Below are 19,548 nucleotides of genomic sequence, written 5' to 3'. Positions count from 1 at the left end.
TCTGGTGAGTAGTGTAGACATACTCTTAGTGAAGTTACTCCAGATTTACACCAGTGTCACTGAGAGCAGAAGTTGAGCCAGTGTTATTTAACTAACTTTGCATGATGTATAGCTGCTAACAAGACTGTTATAGGTGCCTTGGGCCTATTCCTGGCTCCTATCAACTTTAGTCGATCAGGTTTGGGCCCTTTGAGATCCTCAGATAAAGGGCAGTAATAATAAATGTAATTATTATTATAACAGAGTTGGGTGGTCTCCAGTGCCATTGGCCTCAGGAAATACTTGTAAGAGGTGTGAGAACCAAATGCTCCCTGGTAGATGTATCCTGTTGCTGAAGTGGTAGTCAGAGCCTTGGAGATATTCTCCAAGGCCTAGTAGTCCCGCTAACCAGAAGAGACCAAAATGTGCCGCTAGACACCTCTAGGTTGTGATGAGATAGGATAAGATGGTAGTAAGAGGTTGATGTGCTTGGGCCTGCCTTTCTATTTTTATCTTGCTTCTTGTGATTTAAAAAATGCCTAGAGCTAAGGATAGGAGCTTTTAAATATGTGTGATTGAAACAAATTAATATAGGTAAGCAATGCGGGAAAGCAGGAGGTGGAGGAGAGAAGTGGCCCGGGGTAACCTGTGGCTGGTCAGAAAAAATGGGCTGGCAGGAAGGGGTTCTCCCCTGCCCAGAGGTTGGTCTTCTTCCTCCTCATCTCCTGTGCATTGAATGAGAGAGGGAGGTTAAGGGGAATTCTCCCACTCTTCCCCTTCCCACTGGGTGGGGGAAAGGAGGATACAGGGAAGCTGTAGTCCACACATTCTCCTTTGCTTTCTTCTTCAATCATCCCTCACTTCACCATCTCAATCCCACTTCCTTTCATTTCTTACCCCATTCCTCTTCTCCCACTCTAATTCTATGACTCAGTCTCTACTACCCCTTATCATCCACTCCTCACCCCATCCTGCCTGCCTGCGTTCTTATGTAGGGTGCCCTCAGCACCACTGACTCCGAGTGCCTGACAAACACAGTCATTCTAGTCTATTATTTGCACTGCAGCAGCACCCACAGATCCCCACCGTGCCAGGCACTGTACAAACCCACCGTTCCTGCCCCATCACATTTACATTGTCTCCTGCTCCTGCCCAGCGTGGCGCCTTGTTGGTCTTCCCTGGGGGGTCAGCATGGGCGCAGGGGTCTGCCCACCCAGAACCAGCTGCAGGAGTGGGGACCAAGGCACCTTCATGCATTTTATCTCCACACGGGTGGACAGGGACGTAGCTTCCTCATTTGACAGATGGGGGAGCTGGGAAGCAGATCCCCAAAGGCAGGTGTTTGCTTTCAGTGGGAGTAAAGCACCTAAATACCTTTGAGGATCTGGGCCAGGGAGATTAAGTGAGGTGCTCAAGGGCACAGAGAGAGGCAGAGCCAGAGATGGTTTGCAGCCCAGATCTGCGTCCCACCCAGCCACAAGGCATCTCCCTTACTCCTGCTTCTCCTCCATCACTCTTCGTTTCCCCTTCTCCCCACCTACCCCCCAGCCTCAAAACCCCTTCCCCACCCCAGCCCGCCTGAGCACAAGACAGGCTGCGGCCGGGGGCCGTGTCCCCCCCGCAGGCAGCGCGCAGACGCGCAGGGTCAGCAGACGCCTTGCTCCGATTTTGAAACGTCCCCTGTGCGCCTGCGCTCCTGCTGCTGCCTGTAGCCGGTGCGAGGCTGGTTCTGGGCAAAGCGCAGCGGCCGGGCTGCTGTCACTGCCCCTCCCTCGCTCCCCGTGTGACTCCAATTGGACGCCGCCTGGTTGATTGGTGGGGCTCAGCCCCCAGTCACCAGCCCCTGCCTTACCAACAAGCGGGTTCAGTGCGCAGGGCTCCTGTTTCACGCGGTGCAGCAGCAGTTTTTGCCTTGGGAAGCCAAAGTGTCCGGCGTGTGTTGTGCGTTCATCCATCATGCGGCACATGCTGCTGCTGCTGCTAGCCCTGCTGAACCTTGGAAGGCAGCTCAGCCCATGCTGGGGCTGTCAGCTGCCCTCAGACTGGAGACCCTTGAGTGAAAGCTGCAGGGCTGAGCTGGCAGAGATCATAGTGTACGCCAAGGTGCTGGCACTCCACCAGGAGATGTACAGCATGTATAATTACCTGCCTTGGCAATATGAAGCCAGCGAGGGGGGGCTCTTTTACTCGGCTGAGATAGAGATGCTGTGTGACCAGGCTTGGGGAAGCATGCTGGAAGTCCCTGCAGGCTCCAGGCTTAACCTCACTGGACTGGGCTACTTCTCCTGTCACTCCCACACAGTCATGCAGGATTACTCTTACTTCTTCTTTCTCAGGTGAGTAAAAACGTGTGACCCATGCCCTGCTTGAAAATGAGAGAGAACATTTTCTCCTTCATAAATGCTCTGCACTTCTATAACACTTTCACCCCAGCATCTCAAAGCACTTTGGCTGCAGCTGAATCTCTAGAGCTTCTCCGAGGCAAACAAAAGTTAGCCCGGTACGTTTTCTGTAACTAAAATACACAGGGAGCCACCAGAAATGACTTAATATTGTATAGTGAGTGAATAAAAGGAAATGTTCTCTGGTGTGTAACTATATCATGGATGAGCCTTGTACATTTCTGTTAGAGATAATATTACCGAGCTGCAGCACATGTGGGAGAGCAAGTCTCCTTACTTTGGATAGTGGAGTTTCATACTCATTGTTGCTCAGGTAGGTACAAATTCACCTAGCAGAGAAGACGTGAATGTTACGCATTTCAAAGGAGAATACGTTCTATTGTGATTTTTCTTGGAAGGAGTGGTGCTTAATTAGTGCTTTCCTAGACTACAGAAAGTGGAAACAAACATGTTCAATTTATTTGAAATCTAGGGTGTGTGACAGACATATCTATAACAACAAAAATCGAACAATGCGTTCTACTATAGCTTGTTTATAGTTGGTGTGGTTTGGATCTTACATTTTCAGTGTTCAATATTTACATTGTTCTATAAAATTTAATCATCTGTGTCAGTTTCTTTGATGTGCAGTACTGTATAACTAGCCAGCTGAAGTATGAAGACAGTAAATGCACCATGATATATGCAGACAGTTTGGAAAGTTGTCCTTTAGAATGTTTTCGACAGACAAGTTGGTATGTTCATGGAGGATAGGTCCATCAATGGCTATTAGCCAAGATGGTCAGGAACACAACCCCATGCTCTGCGTGTCCCTAAACCTCTGACTGTCAGAAGCTAGGACTGGATGAGAGGATAGCTTACTCAATAAATTCCCCTGTTCTGTTCATTCCCTCTGAAGCATCTGGCACTGGCCACTGTCAGAAAAAAGGAGACTGGGCTAAATGGACCATTGGTCTGACCCAGTACGGCCATTCTTATGTTCAGGTTTAGAACTGAGCATGTTATTGTTTTTTTTCCAACTTGAGATAGAGGGTGTAAAGTTTTTCAAGCATTCTAGCTAATAACTGAGATGCAAATCAAGTTATCTTTTGAAAACTAAATTCAGTAAAAGTGATTCATCCCCCCCCCCATATCTGTTTTAGAAGCCTGCAGCAGATAAAATACTAAATGATGAAGAATCACTTTCTAAAGAAAAATAAACATCCCAGCAGATGGCATTTGTTCCCATCTTGTTGCTAATTTGTGCTCAGTGATTTGTGATATTAACTTCTTAGTGATCTTGCTCATTTACAAACCATGGTAATGTCTTTCATGACCAAAAGGATACAGCATTTCAAACAATAATTTGGCATTCCTATAGAACAGATTTATTTTGAGCTGTTATTTAACTGTGTACAGCTCAGCCTCTCTTTGTTTCTATGAGACCACAGTAGGTACACTAGATTCTGGTCAGTTTTACAGACTGGATAGGTGCCAGTATCTATTCTCTCAAAAGTTTGGCACATGGGTTTAGCACTGATCCCCGAGTATTTACTCAGAAGATTTCTCTTTGCTCTTCTGGGTACCAGCCAAATCCTCATTTTAAGCTCATCAAAAGAATAAGAATAAGAAACTACAATGTGGGAATAAAGCCATCACAGTGAACCTTTAATCCAAAAATATTTGTGAAATTCACTCAGTAGCTTGTTTAGAAACACTCAGTGTATCTCAGACCAGGGGAGTGGTGGCAGAGAAGCATAACAAAACATGTTTTGATGGTGCCTGCTAATGTCTCTAAAAGCTAATTTTGTATTAGTTATTAATGGATTATTTTAAATTGTGCCCATCTATATCTGTGGGTACCTGGAAAGAAATGGCAAACTAAAGCATAGAAAAATCAAACAAATGCCCAAAATATAGGACCATCCCAAATTATGCCCCCAGTTGTGCAATTGGCCCTTGGTGGGAGGACCCCTGTGCCCATGAGGAGCCCCATTGACATCTGTGTGGTTGCAGGGACCTGCCTGTGTGGAACTCATTGCAGGATTGGAGCCGATTGGGCAGAACCGCTACTAGTTTACATTGCTGTCATGATAGCGGGTGTCATGGACCAATGGCTGTTTACACCCTCTATGAATATATGCCTAGGAGTCTCCTGCCACCCAGTGTAGCCCATTCAGGCAACAGTCCTGATATAGGCGAGAAACACAACATAGATGGGGGGAAAATACCCCATGATTTGACATGACGTAAGTACTATCTGATTTTTGTTTCAGAATGGATGAGAATTATAACCTCCTTCCTCACGGAGTAAATTTCCAGGATGCAATATTTCCAGACACACAAGAGAACAGAAGGATGTTTTCCAGTCTCTTCCAGTTTTCCAATTGCTCTCAGGCGCAACATGTCATAACTTTCTCCAGTGACTGGGAGATTCAAGAGGACAACAGGGTAAGCCTCAGTGGGTAGGTGTATCCCCACGTCACTTGTAAACACAAGTGTGTGAAATATACAGCAGTTGCAATTGATGGTACCTTTCTTCTAGATGGTCATGTAATGTTTTAACGTAACATGGTATTGCCACAAGCAGACTCCCCGCTCTGGTCTTATCTGAAATGCTTGAATGTTCCAAGTGGGATATTGTTTCAGCCAGTGTTTTCTGTATTATGAAGCTTCTAACCTCACTCTTGCTGGCACCAAATCTATGTCCTTGATTGGGTCACTCTGCACGCTGAAAGAACACATTTTTAGTAAGCAAAGTCTCAGATGCAGATACCACTGGTGGGTGTGTCTACAATGGCCTTTGGCCTTTGCGGGGGGTGGGGGGGGCGGGCATGTGTGTCACTTTCAGGTTTAAAATAAACAGGGGAAATACTTTGTTAGCAGTTTTGGTGGGGACAATTCATGCTTATTTACAGAATTAAAACTTTTGGATTATGTTTTTTCTGCCATTGCTGATAGTTTTATGAAGTTGGTGGTTTCTCCAAGGAGCCATGAGAATTGTAAGTGTCTCTCTAGCTTAGGAATGACTGGATATTTGTCATTGGTTGCAACTTCTGTCATGCTGATTCATGCAAGGTCTACGAAACCACTGTTTACACGTAGGAGAAGGAGCTCTCTTGCCTTGTTCGGGAGAATGATGGTAGAAGCTCAATAGCCAATTGAAGGCCTCTTATTTACAAGCTGGCTCATAGCCAGCATAGGAAGTTTTAGCTCCTGGTTTTCCAGCTGGCCAGTGGTGCAAAATAATCAGAACACCGCTCAGGTCAGAGAGCAGTCACCATCAGGTGGAATTTTTATAGAACCCTGGGGGTTTAACTGTTTAACACTAATTTTCAATCATGTATTGGGGTGGGCCATAGAAATCAGGTGGTTTTTAAGAGGGTGGGGACCATTTATCCTACAAACAGATCCCATAGTTATAGAAATATTAGGACAGGAGATAGGACAGGCTTGTAGTCAAGGCACAGGGCTGGGAATCAGGGTAGTCTAGACCCAAACCTACTTCAGTTTCTCCATCTGTAAAATGTGGAGAATACTTACAGGTTACAAAACACTTTGAGATTTAGGTGTAAATCTGCCCACACTGGGAAAGCCTTGCTGGTCCTCTGCTCCAGATCAGGGATCTGGATTTGAGCAGATAGGGGATAGCTTCTATGTTCAGACTCCAGTCTGAACCGCCTCAGAGTCTGAGATGTTTGCAGGCACGGTCTTGATTTGGGCCCAACTCTACAATTAATTAATGGGGAGGGAGGTTTAACTGAATTTTCAGTTCTCCAGAGGCTGCTTGGGGTGAACGTTCGGCAGCAAGGAAGGAGGTGAAGGGCATTTTATTCAACTTGTTTCACCCATCCCTGTTAATATACAGGGATAGTGCAGGGGGACTGGTAGCTGCATTCTCCAGCCCTCAAAGGCCACTTGGCAGGCAGAGGAACGCTGCGGGCATAAATCTTGACGAGGTGGCTCCTACACCAGCCACGCCAGCACTGCTCCAGGTAATGAGAAAAAGGATGGGGCATATTCAGGACAGTGAAGGGAACGGGATGTGGCAGAGAAGAGCTCAACTATACCATGTGCTCCGGTGGACCCTTTGCAGCCCTTACTACAGCCAGGGGCAGGCAGCCCTGAATCAAGGAGCAGCGACCAGCCCCCTAACTGTCAATGGGTTGGATATAGTGGAGGATCAGGGCCTGAATCGCTTTGGTCAGAAAAACCTCTTGTCAGCACAGCATATATTTAAAACCATTGTTTTAATATGACCCTCCCGTGCCACACAGTTTTCCACGTGCCTTAGAAGAATGGCTCCAAATCGAGTTGACTTCCCTGGCGTAGCACCTGGCTATGCCAGCAGTGAATCTGGCTCATTCACTTTCATGGAAGTCACAAGGCAAAATCCCCAAAGGCCACTTGGGGAAACTTAGGGCAGGTCTACACTTACTTCCTGGTCTGGCCGTAAGCAATTGATCTTCTGGGATAGATTTATCGCGTCTTGTCTAGACGCGATAAATCGATCCCGGATCGATCCCGGAAGTGCTCGCCGTCGACGCCGGTACTCCAGCTCGGCAAGAGGAGTACGCGGCATCGACGGGGGAGCCTGCCTGCCGCGTCTGGACCCGCGGTAAGTTCGAACTAAGGTACTTTGAATTCAGCTACGTTATTAACGTAGCTGAATTTGGGTACCTTAGTCCGAAGTGGGGGGTTAGTGTGGACCAGGCCTTAGAAAGAAATGTAGCAAAAGTGTGTTTCAACTGTTGTGCTCTCTGACCAGCTTCCAGCGTGGAATTATTTTAGCTGCTTGCTTTACAGGTTTGGACTGAGATTTTTATCCACACTGAGTGGATAAATTCTATCCAATTAACAGGCACCTTGTCTCCCCTCCACCTCCCTTTACAATAAAAAGTAAAAGCTTCCTTTGCACAATTTAAAAACCATCCAGGCTGGCCTCTCTCTCATTCATCTGGGGTCCCCTAATGTCTCTGTTCTCCAAGCTGAGTGCTGGTTTTCCTTTGAACTGTCCCTTCAGGCAGGCGTTCCCCACCCTTGGGAAGGGCTGCAATGATGTGGAGGTGTCAGGGTTTTATCCTCACTCCTTCATGAAAAAGGAGTAATAGCAGTGTCTCCTTCCAAAGGCAGTGCCTGATCTCCTCTGTTGACTGCATGTTTAGGCCTTGTCTACACTACAGTTTAAGTCGATGCAAGTTATGTCGCTCAGGGATGTGAAAAAATCCACCTCCTGAGCAAAGTAACTTGCATCGACTTAATGCTGTGTCCACACCGCGCTATGTCGGTAGGAGACGCTCTCCCGCTGACATAGCCCTGCCTCTCATTGAGGTGGATTAATTACATTGACAGGAGAGCGCGCTCCCATTGATGTAGTGTGTCTTCACCAGATACACTTAATCGACGCCGCTGCGGCACGGTAGTGAAGAAAAACCTTTAGTGTCTTCGTCACTTCTTTCCCATATCAGACAAATGCCATGCCTGTGATTTCCCCATTGTTCTCTCCCACTTCCCTCAGTTATACTCATCCTACCAAAATCCAAACTATTTCAATTTCCAAATCCAGCCGGCTGAGCAACCTCTTGTTCCCTTTTAAACTGAAAGGTGCCATAAATGCTGAGTTCCCATTGCAGTAAATGAGTGAGTTTTCGGGAAAAATTGATATTGTTCCTTCAAGCTTTTAAAAGTAAAAAACTGTTAAAGGGGCGCCCAGAGGGGGAAGGAGGCAACACAACAGGGGACTGTCTCTTTGACACTGTCAGGCTTTAGGATTCCTATGTGGAGGTACAGAGTTATTTTCTGGACTCGCCCTGTTAGTCAGACCAGAGGGGTCTCATTAGCTGATTTGCATTAGTGTAAATGGCTACACACGGTGCAGGGCAGTGGAAATCAAGCACCAAGGGTTTCTTTGAGGTAACTGAGAGCCTGTCAGGGAGAAGTCATGGGAATAACCAGCCTAGGAGGCTTGGGCTAAGGTCTATGTTGAAGTGTTAGTCACAAACCTGCACACAGGCAACCTGGGATTCTGGTCACTCAGCCTTGGATTCTGGGCCGCCAGGCTATTTGGCAACACCCCAGTGGCTGAGCAGCCCTTTTTAGTACATCAATGCTCATTCTAGTAAGGGAAGGGGTTAGAAAACATGACCTAAACATTGCCTGCCAAACTTTAATTTGCCTAGTTCACCACGACTGGGGGATCATCCACACACCAGGCATCCTATAAGAAAAACAAGATCTCACTGTGGAGCCATGGAACATGCAGACTCTAGTGGACAACAATAACACCTGAAAGACATACAGCATTAATTGCAACGCAAGCTACTAAATATAGCATTGACATAGCTGCCCTTAGTGAAACCAAACTTGCAGTCGAAGGGTCATAAAGGACCCTTCGGAGGTGGCTACATCTTCTTTTGGAAAGGGAAACCAGCGGAGGAAGACAGAATTTATGGCATTGTTCCTGTTAGAAACAGCCTCCTGAAATCACTGAAAGGCCTTACCTGTGGGCAAAACTGAATGCCTAGTGACTCTACAAGTTCCCACTGGAAATTCATGCTTTGCGGCTCTTGTCAATGCTTATGCTCCAACCATGAACAGTACAAAAGAAATAAATGAACAGTTCTATTCTGGTTTGATTATGTCATTCTAATCCTAGGGGAGACAAACTCCTACTACTGGGAGACTTTAATGCCAGACTCAGAAATGTCAGTGAGGCTTGAAGTGGTGTAATAAAGAACAGTGGAGTTGGAAAAATGAATAACAGTGGTCTTCTGCTACTCAGCAAGTGTGCTGAGCATGAGCTCATTCTTGCTACAAGCTTTAGGAAAGCAGACAAATACAAAACTTCCTGGATGCATCCAAGATCAAAGCACTGACATCTGACTATGTCATTAGACGGCAAAGAGATATCAGGGACATCACAATCACTAGAGCCAAGTAAGGAGCAAACTGTTGGGCTGACCACAGGATGATCGGAGCCATTTTCAGTTTCCACATTGTTGCCCCTCAGTGAAATAAAGAATTCTGAACAGATTTAAACTGAAACTGAACATAGCAAAGTTGAGACATTCATTTAATCAAGACAAACTGAAGGAAAACAAAGGAAAAATTTGATAGCATTACATCCTCACCCAAGAACACACTCAAAAAGTGGAACATATTCACATCAGCCATCCTTCAAGACTTGGAAGACAGCACCAGGATAGGTTTGATGAAATAAAAAAGATCCTTCAGGAAAAGAACGAACGATGTGTTTATGTGTTGACAAAACAACAAAGAATCAGTATCAAAGAAGGATAAAGTCAAATACGGCTTCATGTTCTTCAGGATAACTGGGGGGAAAAGAAAGTAGAAATACAAGCTTACATCGATAAACAACATAAAGTTGTTTTATGACTCCCTGAAGGCCATTTAAGGGCCATCGAAATGGACCAGCTCCATAAAGCTGTTCAGATGAATCTACCTCAATAAAGAAAAAGAGAGGCATCTCTGAAAGATAGGGGCAGCACTTTGCTGAGCTACTCAACCATCCTTACTGTCAACCAACAAGTGCTAGAGGAACTAACCCAGCACCCTATACATGAAGAAATTGCCCAGTTGCCTACTGTTGAGGAAGTGCAAAAGCTATCAAACAAATGAAGTCAGGTAAATCACCAGGCAAAGACAGCACGCTGCTGTAATCTTTAAACTTGCAGGCCCCAAAACTGTCATCTATACAAAATTATTAAGGATATCTGGGAAACTGAGAAAATTCCTCAGGATTTCAAAAATGCAATAATAGTTTTATAGTTACACAATACAAAAATAAAGGCAACAAATCTGACTGTGGCAACTACCTGGGCATCTCCCTGCTATCTGTAAGTGGCAAAATCCTCGGTTGTACCTTGCTCAATTGGCTTGTCAAAACAGTATCAGAAAAGCTTCTACGAGAGGCCCTATGTGGGTTTAAATCAGGTCAGAGCATCACAGACATGATTTTCATTGAGAGAGAGAGAGAGAGAGAGAGAGAGAGAGAGATTCAGGAACAATGTATTGAACAAAATACAGAACTCTACGCTGTCTTCATTGATCTAAAAAAATAATTTGCAACTGTGAGCAGAAATGGCCTGTGGAAAATTCTTGAAAAGTGTGGCTGCCCCACCAAATTCATTATCATACGTCAATTCCACAAAGACATGACTGGGCAAATACTCTCAGAGGGTGGCCTCTGTAAACCATTCCCCATAGCTAAGGGTGTGAAACAAGGCTGTGTGCTGGCACCAGTCCTCTTTGGTTTCTTCTTTGCAGCTGTTCTAAATTACACAACTGACAACCTTCAAAGGGGCATCTACATAAGGTATAGAACTTACGGAAAACTCTTCAATCTCCAAAGGCTTTGTGCAAAAACAAAAGGCCTTGAGGAACTCCTATTTGAAGCTCTTTTTGTGGATTATGGTTCCCTACTTAATCATAGTGAAAAGTGACCTACTGTTTATGCTTGACAGATTCTAAGAGGCCACTAAACAGTTTGGACTCGCTGTCAGCCTGGAAAAAACTGAAGTCCTCTTCCAACCAGCCCCGGCAACCACTACCACTGAACCAAATATCATTGGTGGTAAAGATCAATCAATCACTTTACATACCTTGGCAGTACTACTTCAAGTGATGGTTCAATGGGTCAAGAAATATCAAACAGAACACGAAAGGCAAGCCAGGCTTTTGGAAGACTTCACAATAGGATACTCAACCAGCATACCATCAAACTGCCAACAAAACATGATATCCATTGCAGCAGTGATAGCATCCTTTTCTATATGGGTGTGAAATATGGACAGTTTACCACAGACACATCAAGCAACTTGAAAAATTTCACATGCGCTGTCTTCGCTCTGTTCTGAGGGTCCGCTGGCAAGACCACGCATCAAACATCAACATCCTTGAAAAAGCCAAAACAGCCAGCATCGAGCCAATGAGCATCAAAACTCAGCTTAAATGGAGAGGTTATGTTATCAGAATGGACAGTGATACACTCCTGAAAATAGACCTCTGTGGTGAGCTGAAACTCGGAAAGCCCTAGAGCGTCAGTCAGTGTAAACGCTTCAAAGACACCTGTAAGCAGAATCTCAGCTCATACTGCATAACTATTGATAACTTCGAAGACATAGCCAAAGCCAGTCCTGAATGGAGAGCAACCCTCAATTAACGTAAACACTTTGAGAAAGACAGAAATGAAAAACCAATTGAGAAGGACCAACCATCATGCCAAGTCTTCAGTGGGAGCCTGCCCATTCCTATGTGTAGGCGTGGCAGAATTCAATTTTCATTTATTTATTTGCAATTTCAATGATTAATATAGATTTCTATTTTTAATTGTTTTTATTTTTACAGTTGTGGGACATTAAGGAGGGGAGAGAGAGGGGTTAGGATAGCGCTCGCAGTGGAGCTGCATTCATGGTCCCCCAAGGTGTGGGGGAAGCTGCATCCCTGGTCCCATGGAACAGAGACCCCAGCCCAGGACTGTAAGGAGGAAGACAAGCCCTCAGCTGCATGAGAGTCCGCCCTGCTGCTGAACAGCTCCTGCCCGGGGACGGCCCCTCAACTCCTGGCTGGCGAGTGCGCGAGCGGGGCTGTGACAGCAGAGCTGCAGAATGCTCCCTGCACAGCCACAGGGCCGCTGACACCCGATCCCTGCAGGCACGGCGTTGGGCAGGCTGCTCTTGCGCCAACTGTTACGGATGGATGTTTTTTTTTTCTTGTCGATCTCAGCATGTCAGCTGAAATCAACGTTCACTGACAGATACCGATTTAAATCTAATCCTGCCAAGCCTACGTTTGTGACATCTGGCCGTGAACTTGCTCCCTGCAGATCGGATTGTTCAGCCACAAGAGAACGCACGAGATGCTGAGACGTCATTGTCAGATAGGATGGATAGCCATAAAGTCCTGCCTCAGGGCCTTGCTTCTCAAATCTCTGAGACAGCAGAATACCGGGAAATGTCAGGTAGGGGGCGAGTTTGGACAAGAACAGTGTGTGCGTGATGGGAATGGGGTGAGTGAGGAAACCTCTTGTTTACAGTCTCAGGTTCATTCCTTGTAGGGGGCCTTCTGAAATCCTAAATTTGCCTCTGGCCCTCTGTCTTACTTTTGATAGGTCTCTGGAGTGGACTTTTAAAGTTGTGAATGCACATACAGTTGCACTGCATATTTATGTGAGTATTTACCTGATTTGCCATGTATCTCTAGTGTTTGCAAGTATAAGGCAGGTGCACCCAGTTGCTGGACTGCAAACATGTATGCACATCTTTGGAAAATCTGGCTCTTTTTGACTGTCACTTAATGTAAGATCACTCCTAATGACTCAAGGGATGCCTTCTCCTGAATGTATTTGAGTTGGGAACTTGGTTGAGCTTGCATTGCGGATTTTTGCTCACACATACTCTTCTATGCCACTGTGTAGACTTGAAGGAAGTTGTACACTGCATCCGTGCACAAAAAACCTTCATAACCATAAAAAGCAACAGAGGGTCCTGTGGCACCTTTAAGACTAACAGAAGTATTGGGAGCATAAGCTTTCGTGGGTAAGAACCTCACTTCTTCATAACCATGTATTCAGTACATCCTTCTTATTAAACTTTTAGGAATAAATTGTTGTCTTTCCTTTTCTTGGCTGTGCAGAATTTAAATCTAAAATGTATTTCTTTAACTGGACCTCACCCAGCTGCATAGCGTAAATTACTTTGCAAAACTGACCAAGTGTACTTTGGAATTATACTACCAGTGTCTCATCGGGCAAACAGATTAGTATTATGGAAGTCAGCGCCAGGCTTGTGTTGCAGGCCACAATTGGAACTCAGGTGACAGTTTCACATACGTGGTTGTGGTGGGACATAGGAGGCAAAAGGCGTGTGGGAGGGGATCCCTGGAAAGAGACGTAGTAAACTGAAGCATGGCCTACCATTTGCACCATGTGAAAATGTTTTTCTTAGAAACCACTTGGGCATGTAGTAGAGAGAACTCACGGTAAAGAGCCCAAACTTGGGTATATTTGGTTGGGGATGAAGCACAGAACTTCCTCCATGTGGGCCTGCTGCTGCTGTTGACGATTGAAGGTCATGCGATATCCATGGTTTTCAAACAGCCCTTTGAACTGAATTCTCAGAACTTCGCTCAAGTGGCTATACTCAGCACGAGGAGGAGCTGCAGTAGGTCGGGATGTCTTTTCTGTAGCAAAAACAACGAGAAGTCCTTGTGGCACCTTAGAGACTCTGAAACCTGTTTTCTGTAGCAAGTTGCATTTTGTTTCTGTTGAGAGTAATTGGGCTTTGTCTTGACTCCTCCCAAAGACCACTCTCCCTTTGTGATGTTTGTAGTTCTCCTGCAAAGTACCAACTTGCTGCTGTACTTCTGGTCTGCTCGCATACCAATTTCCTCAAAGTCGCTCATCAAGCGCCAAACTCCAGGAAGGGTTTGTGGCCAGCGCTTCGGCTTCCGAGGCTGGATTTGTAACAAGTTGCTATATTTTTCTCCACTCTGCCAGGGGATCATATAGCCCTGTTGTAATTCCAGAACTGATGTAGGTGGAGATGATATATGTGGAAGTGCTGCTATTTTTCCTTTTAGTTACAATTTTAAGAAGTGATTGTTAGAGTTGGTCCTTTTGCCCTCCCCCCACAAGTCTGGAATATTTGCCTAGGAAAAGGAATCTTGCAGTCACAACCATTTCTTTTTATTTTAACAGGACATGAGCATGCAAAAAATTAAAAAGTAATAAAACTCTCAATAACTTTCTTAAAAGCTGCACATTTTTACTGTGCTCTCCTGTGGGCCCCCTCAGGGGAGAGCCACAGATGTATCAAACAGTTGGTGAAATTTGAATACCCAATAAATAGACATACCAAACTGCTCCTGTATTGGCTCCAGAACCTGCCTCAAAGATCTCTTCATTTAACAAAACCCCACAGATAGTTCCTAGAACCTTGTATGTCACTTAGTCATGTGCATTCTCAGAGATCTGGGCAGCCAAGGCCCGTGCTGTCAGTAGCAGTCGCTTTACTGCTACCTCGTGCTACTTGTTAGACCCAATCCTGGGAACCCTCACTCACACAAGCAGATCCAGTGACTTCAGTGAGACTCCTCACATGAGTCAGTGTCTGCAGGATTTGACCCTTACTCCCAGGGCCATCCTTAGGATTTATGGGGCCCTTCACAGTATTATTAAACTGGTGCCCCAGAAAAGCTCCCCCACCTCCGTTGCTGACACACACTGAGCTTTTTACGCAGCAGATGCTGCAGCAGCCCGGGGCGGGGGGGGGAGGGGGGAAGGAGGGACGAGGCAGCAAAGGATACCAAGCCTCCTGGCCTGCCTCATGGCGACGGAGAGTCATAGTTCCCTGCAGAGACCCCCGTGCCCTCTCCCTCACGCAGAATGCGCCGTGCCGCTCTGTGAATACGGCCCCTGCCTAAGGAGACTGTAGCAAGCGCTGGGTGTGCGGGAGCCGACCCACTCTTACCTGCTGTCCCGGTGGTGCCCCAAATTTTCAGGTGCCTTAGGCAGCCATGTATGCTGCGTACGCCTAAGGACGGCCCTGCTTACTCCCTTCTCTAGACTGTACTCAGAGTCTCCTCTTTATAACAGAGAATGTGACTACTAGGAATTTCTGTAAGTTTCCCAGCTCTGTAGAGGAGCAACTCCTGGTGTGATCATAGTAACCAGAAGGCATTAAGTGGCTGTAGAAACTTTCTACCTGTACAAATGCCAGTGTCACACTGCTGAAGCTCAGACATCTCAGGGTATGTCTATCCTGCAGTCAGAGGTGTGACAGCAGCCCATGTAGACATACCTTGATCTACCTAGCTCGAATAACCATAGCAATGAAGCTGTAGCAGCAAGGGCCGTACAACCCTGTCTGGGAGCCTGGGTATGTACTCGAGTGGCTAGCCCGTGCTGAGGCTGTGGCTTCACTGCTATGTTTATTCTGTCTACACATGCTGCAATCACAGCTCTGATTGCAGTGTAGACATATCCTCACACACCCACATGCATTGACTTTAATTTGAGTTGTTCATGCAAATTGGGAGCTAGTATTCGTCCCTGGGACTTTCATTCTCTGGCAGTGCACACAGCTAAGCCTGTGGATAAGACACTGGGTTGGGTGGCAGGAGACTTGGGGTGAAATCCTGGCTCCACTAAAGCCAAGGAGAGTTTTGCCATTGATTTCAATGGGGCCCAGACTTCACCCCTGTTTTTCGTTCCCAGCTGTGCCACTTTCTTGGGCAACCTTGGGTGAGTCACTTCACCTTTCTGCTCTGCAAAATGGGGCTAATAATCCTAATCCAACCCTGAAAAGTTGGTTGAGATCTAGGGATAAAAAGTGCTACCTGTGTGTTAAATATTTCTTTGTTTTATTATTACGCTGAGATTTTAACTTCCTGAGTTACTAACAGTAGAGCAGGAAAAGCTCAGACTTTCAGCCATCTTTCCACTTTGCAGTGAGCCTGCTGACCAATGCCTGATGACACACGATGCTTTCTTTACAAGCCAGGTTTCCCCCATTTTAAACATAGGAAATCAGAGAAATGACCCAACATGTATCATTAAAGGGATCAATACGGATGCATTAACTTCTTCTTGAACAAGCTGTTAAAGTAGCAGGGGCCTGATCCAGAACCCACTGACATCAATGAGCATCTTTCCAATGACTTCAATGAGCTTCCCATCAAGGCTTAGGAGAGAGAGATTCAGCCTTGGAGTAAGCCTTTAAAGTCCATGGTGTTGTACCAGAGATGGATTTGACCCCTTGTTTCTATGTATCTAGTGGGCTCTTTGCAGACTCAGTAGGACAGTTCAAGGCCACAAGGATTTCTTCATAACCATAAGGGCTAGACATTTAATATTTATAAAATGAAATCTTAAAAAGAAGCTGATTGTGACACCAGAGAAGTACTTGCACATTTCACCATGGAGAACCACTCAATCCAACATCTGGCCATGAGTAGAGACTACAGAATCTCCATTAGTACTGCTCTTAATCAGTATCAGTTGTGTCACTAATGAAACCAAACTTAAAGAAGTCTTTCTAAGAACACTGAGTAAATGATCATTTAGGAGCTGGTTGGGTTTTGCTGTTTAGACTTTCCCTCACCCCACCCCAAAGGGAAGGCTTCTCATCTCCTCAAAACATTTCAGGAACACTCTAATTTTCCCCACACATATGCAGAATGAATTTTGTTATGTGCACCAATACGGAGGTGATGTGTGACACATCACCTTCATATTGGTGCACATAACAAAATTCATGTGGTGGTGGTGGGGCCAAGGGGTTTGAACTGTGGGAGGGGGCTCAGGGCTGTGGCAGAGGGTTGGGGTACAGGGGTGTGAGGACTCTGATTGGGGGTGTAGGCTCTGGGGTAGGGCTCGGGATGAGGGGTTTGGAGTGCAGGAGGGGGCTCCAGGGCTCCCCCCAGCTCGTTCTCCCCACAGCAGCAGGACCTGAGCTGGGGGAGGGAGAGGCTCCTCTCCCCGCCGCAGCAGTTCTGGGGCTGGGGCCGCAGGATAGGTGCCGCGGCAGGTCTGGTCCAGGGCTGGGTTCAGGCCGGGGGAGGGGCACCCTGGCCGCGGCACGTCTGGTTCGGGCCGCCCCTCCCCCGGCTGTGGAAGGTCCGGGGCAGGGCTGGGTTCAGGCCAGGGGAGGGGTGCCCCAGCCGCGGCAGGTCCAGTCCAGGGCTGGGTTAGGGCCGGGGGAGGGGCAGCCCTCCCTCAGCCGCGGCAGGGCTGAGTTGGGACTGGGGGAGGGGCACCCCAGCCACAGCAGGTCCGAGCCGGGACTGGGGGAGGGATGCCCCTCCCTCGGCCGCAGCAGGTCTGAGGCTGGGTTGGGGTCTGCGGCAGGTCCCAGCAGGGTGGGTTCCCTGAGCACCTGCATGGCGCTAAATAGGCCGCTCTGCAGCCGCACAGCTTACAGGGGACTTAGGTTTCCATCCATCTTTTCCCCTCCTCCTCCTTAAATCCCTTTCTTCAACTTGTGTCGGAGCGGTGGCTAAATATTGCAGCACCCACCTTTGTAGCCCTGAACTCTGTCTTTCAGAGGGATTATGACTCTTCAGACTGGTGGCTACAGGAATCTACTTTGCCCCTGAGAGGATGAGAGCATGAAGCAATTAGAGAGAGCAGACTGAGCATTGATTTTGTTTGTAGAGTTATAGTGCTTCTAAAGGTTCTACGATGGCTACCTGTGGGAGCCGGTGCTGTAGGCTAGGGTAGCGTGGCAATGTACAGTCATTTGCCAGGCCCTTTGGTACAGGTATAGGCCAAACTTTTTAAATGGGGTGGGGAGAGCACTCATTGAAGGCAGTGTCCTCAGTCTTATCTGTAGAAGCTGTATTTGCTGTGAAAGTGGGGTCAGCTCTCTAGTATTTCCGCCTCGACAGCTCAGACTATGAGGCTGTCCCTGCGATGGCCAATCCTGTGAGTCAGAGCCCTAAGTTAGACCTGGCCTTTCCGCATGCCTGGGCAATGTGCTGTCAGCCAAGCCATCGGGCCAAGCCCATTAACCCTGCCTCTATCAAATGCAAAGGTCAGTCTTGGGGCAGTTAATCTCAAAGGCTTTTAGTAATAGGAAACCAAACCCACTTCATAAATATGATAAGAGCCTCTGTTCCTTTGTCTCCTTGGTGAAACACACCCAAATAATGTGTAGAGGGTCATCTCCCCCTACCCTCTCCGCACCATGAGAGTGATCACAGCTGGGTTGAGGAAAAGAAGCCTGCCTGGAACTCCAGGTTCCAGGCCATCGCAGTGGAGACTGGGCAGAGCTCTATGACATGGGCACAACAGGCAGTTGGTACATTAACTCTCCATTCACAAGGTAGGCAGGGAAGCAGTAGAAGTCTTGTAGCCTCATCCCACTGATTTGCCATGGCACACTGTTCAGAGTGCTGCAGTTGTGTGGTAAGATTCCCATACACATTCTTCTCAGAGAGACATTCCCCTCCACTAATTTCAACCACAGGGCCAGTTAAAAATAATAATGCTTTTAGAATTCTGCACCACTGCGCATCCACAGAATTTATGTCCCCTGCAGATTTCTTTGTTTCCCCACAGAAAAATGACTCCCTGACAGGGAAGCAAAGGGAAGCTACAAGAGCAGTAATGCAGTCCTCCCCATCAGTATGTTTTGGGTGCCCTGGGCAGCCGGCAAAAAGGTAAATCACTGTGGGGCAGAGGCCAGGACTGGGGAAGACCCAGTTGGTGGCTCCTACCCTTGTACTGGGCTGAGCTGAGCTGCTAGTTGCGGCTGGGCTGGGAAGACTGAGGGACGTACTGGCCGCCACTTCCCGCAGCCACCATTGGCCTGGAGTAGCGAACCGCGGCCACTGGGAGCTGCAATCAGCCGAACCTGCAGACACGGCAGGTAAACAAACCGGCCCGGCACACCAGGGGCTTTCCCTGAACAAGCGGCGGCCCTTGTTTGAGAACCACTGCCTTAGAGTTAAGGAGACCTCTAACCGGGCTTGTCCCCGCTTGGTCCAAGACTTGACTCGGGTTGAACAAATCAGATGGTATTGGCCGTTTAAACTCGTTTAAAACACAATTGTTTTGCTTTATTTTCTGCATGGGAAGCCGCTTTGTCACAACTGCCAGAAGAAAGATTGGCATTAAGCTAGTTTGAAAGGTGGGCGAGGTAATGTCTTTTATTGGCCCAACTTCTGTTGGTGAGAGACAAGCTTTCAAGGTACACAGAGCTCTTCTTTCAGCTAATTTACCATGGCATTAGCACATCAATGAAAGTGGGATCTACATTAGTCATTGGAGGTCCTGTGCACTAGAAAAGTGGTCCTAGTAATGCCAGTAGCTTTCAGTTTAAAGACTCAAAATATCCAGTGGGGTAAAATAAAGAGTGAAGGGAATTAAGTTTACTTTTTTAAGAAGCTTGTTTTATAAACTTATTACAACACTCACCCTAGTGCTTGAAGAACTGCCTCACCGTCCAGGGTTTAGAATGGAAGGAATGCGGTGTGAAACAGAGGATAAGACCCATCTCTTCTGTACACACTCAAGAGGCAGCCTGAAGCTGGCCCGCCGTTTACATCTGGCTTGTTGGCTACAGGTCAGTTAAGTTCAATGGGCCTGATTCTCATGTATGTTAAGGCCCCTTTGCATTGCCCTGGTTGTATAAAGGGGCCCGAAAGTGAGTGTAAATAAATATAATTT

The 19,548-nt window shown here is 46.9% G+C and overlaps 1 protein-coding gene across 1 annotated transcript in view; it reads left to right on the top strand.

Annotated features, from left to right (window-relative positions):
• Positions 1–1,935: 1,935 nt before the first annotated feature.
• Positions 1,936–19,548, top strand: part of CCDC3 (coiled-coil domain containing 3) — a 55,623-nt gene continuing 38,010 nt past the window's right edge. Inside the window, exons 1-2 of the mRNA XM_065397456.1 lie at positions 1,936–2,315; positions 4,637–4,811. Of these exons, the coding sequence (XP_065253528.1) occupies positions 1,936–2,315; positions 4,637–4,811 (555 nt within the window). The remainder of the gene's footprint in view (positions 2,316–4,636; positions 4,812–19,548) is intronic.

The sequence above is a fragment of the Emys orbicularis genome, chromosome 1 (genome assembly GCF_028017835.1).
Source record: "Emys orbicularis isolate rEmyOrb1 chromosome 1, rEmyOrb1.hap1, whole genome shotgun sequence".
NCBI lineage: Eukaryota > Metazoa > Chordata > Testudines > Emydidae > Emys > Emys orbicularis.
The sequence above is the reverse complement of the archived record's forward strand: the minus strand, read 5'-3'. Positions and strand labels throughout refer to the sequence as shown.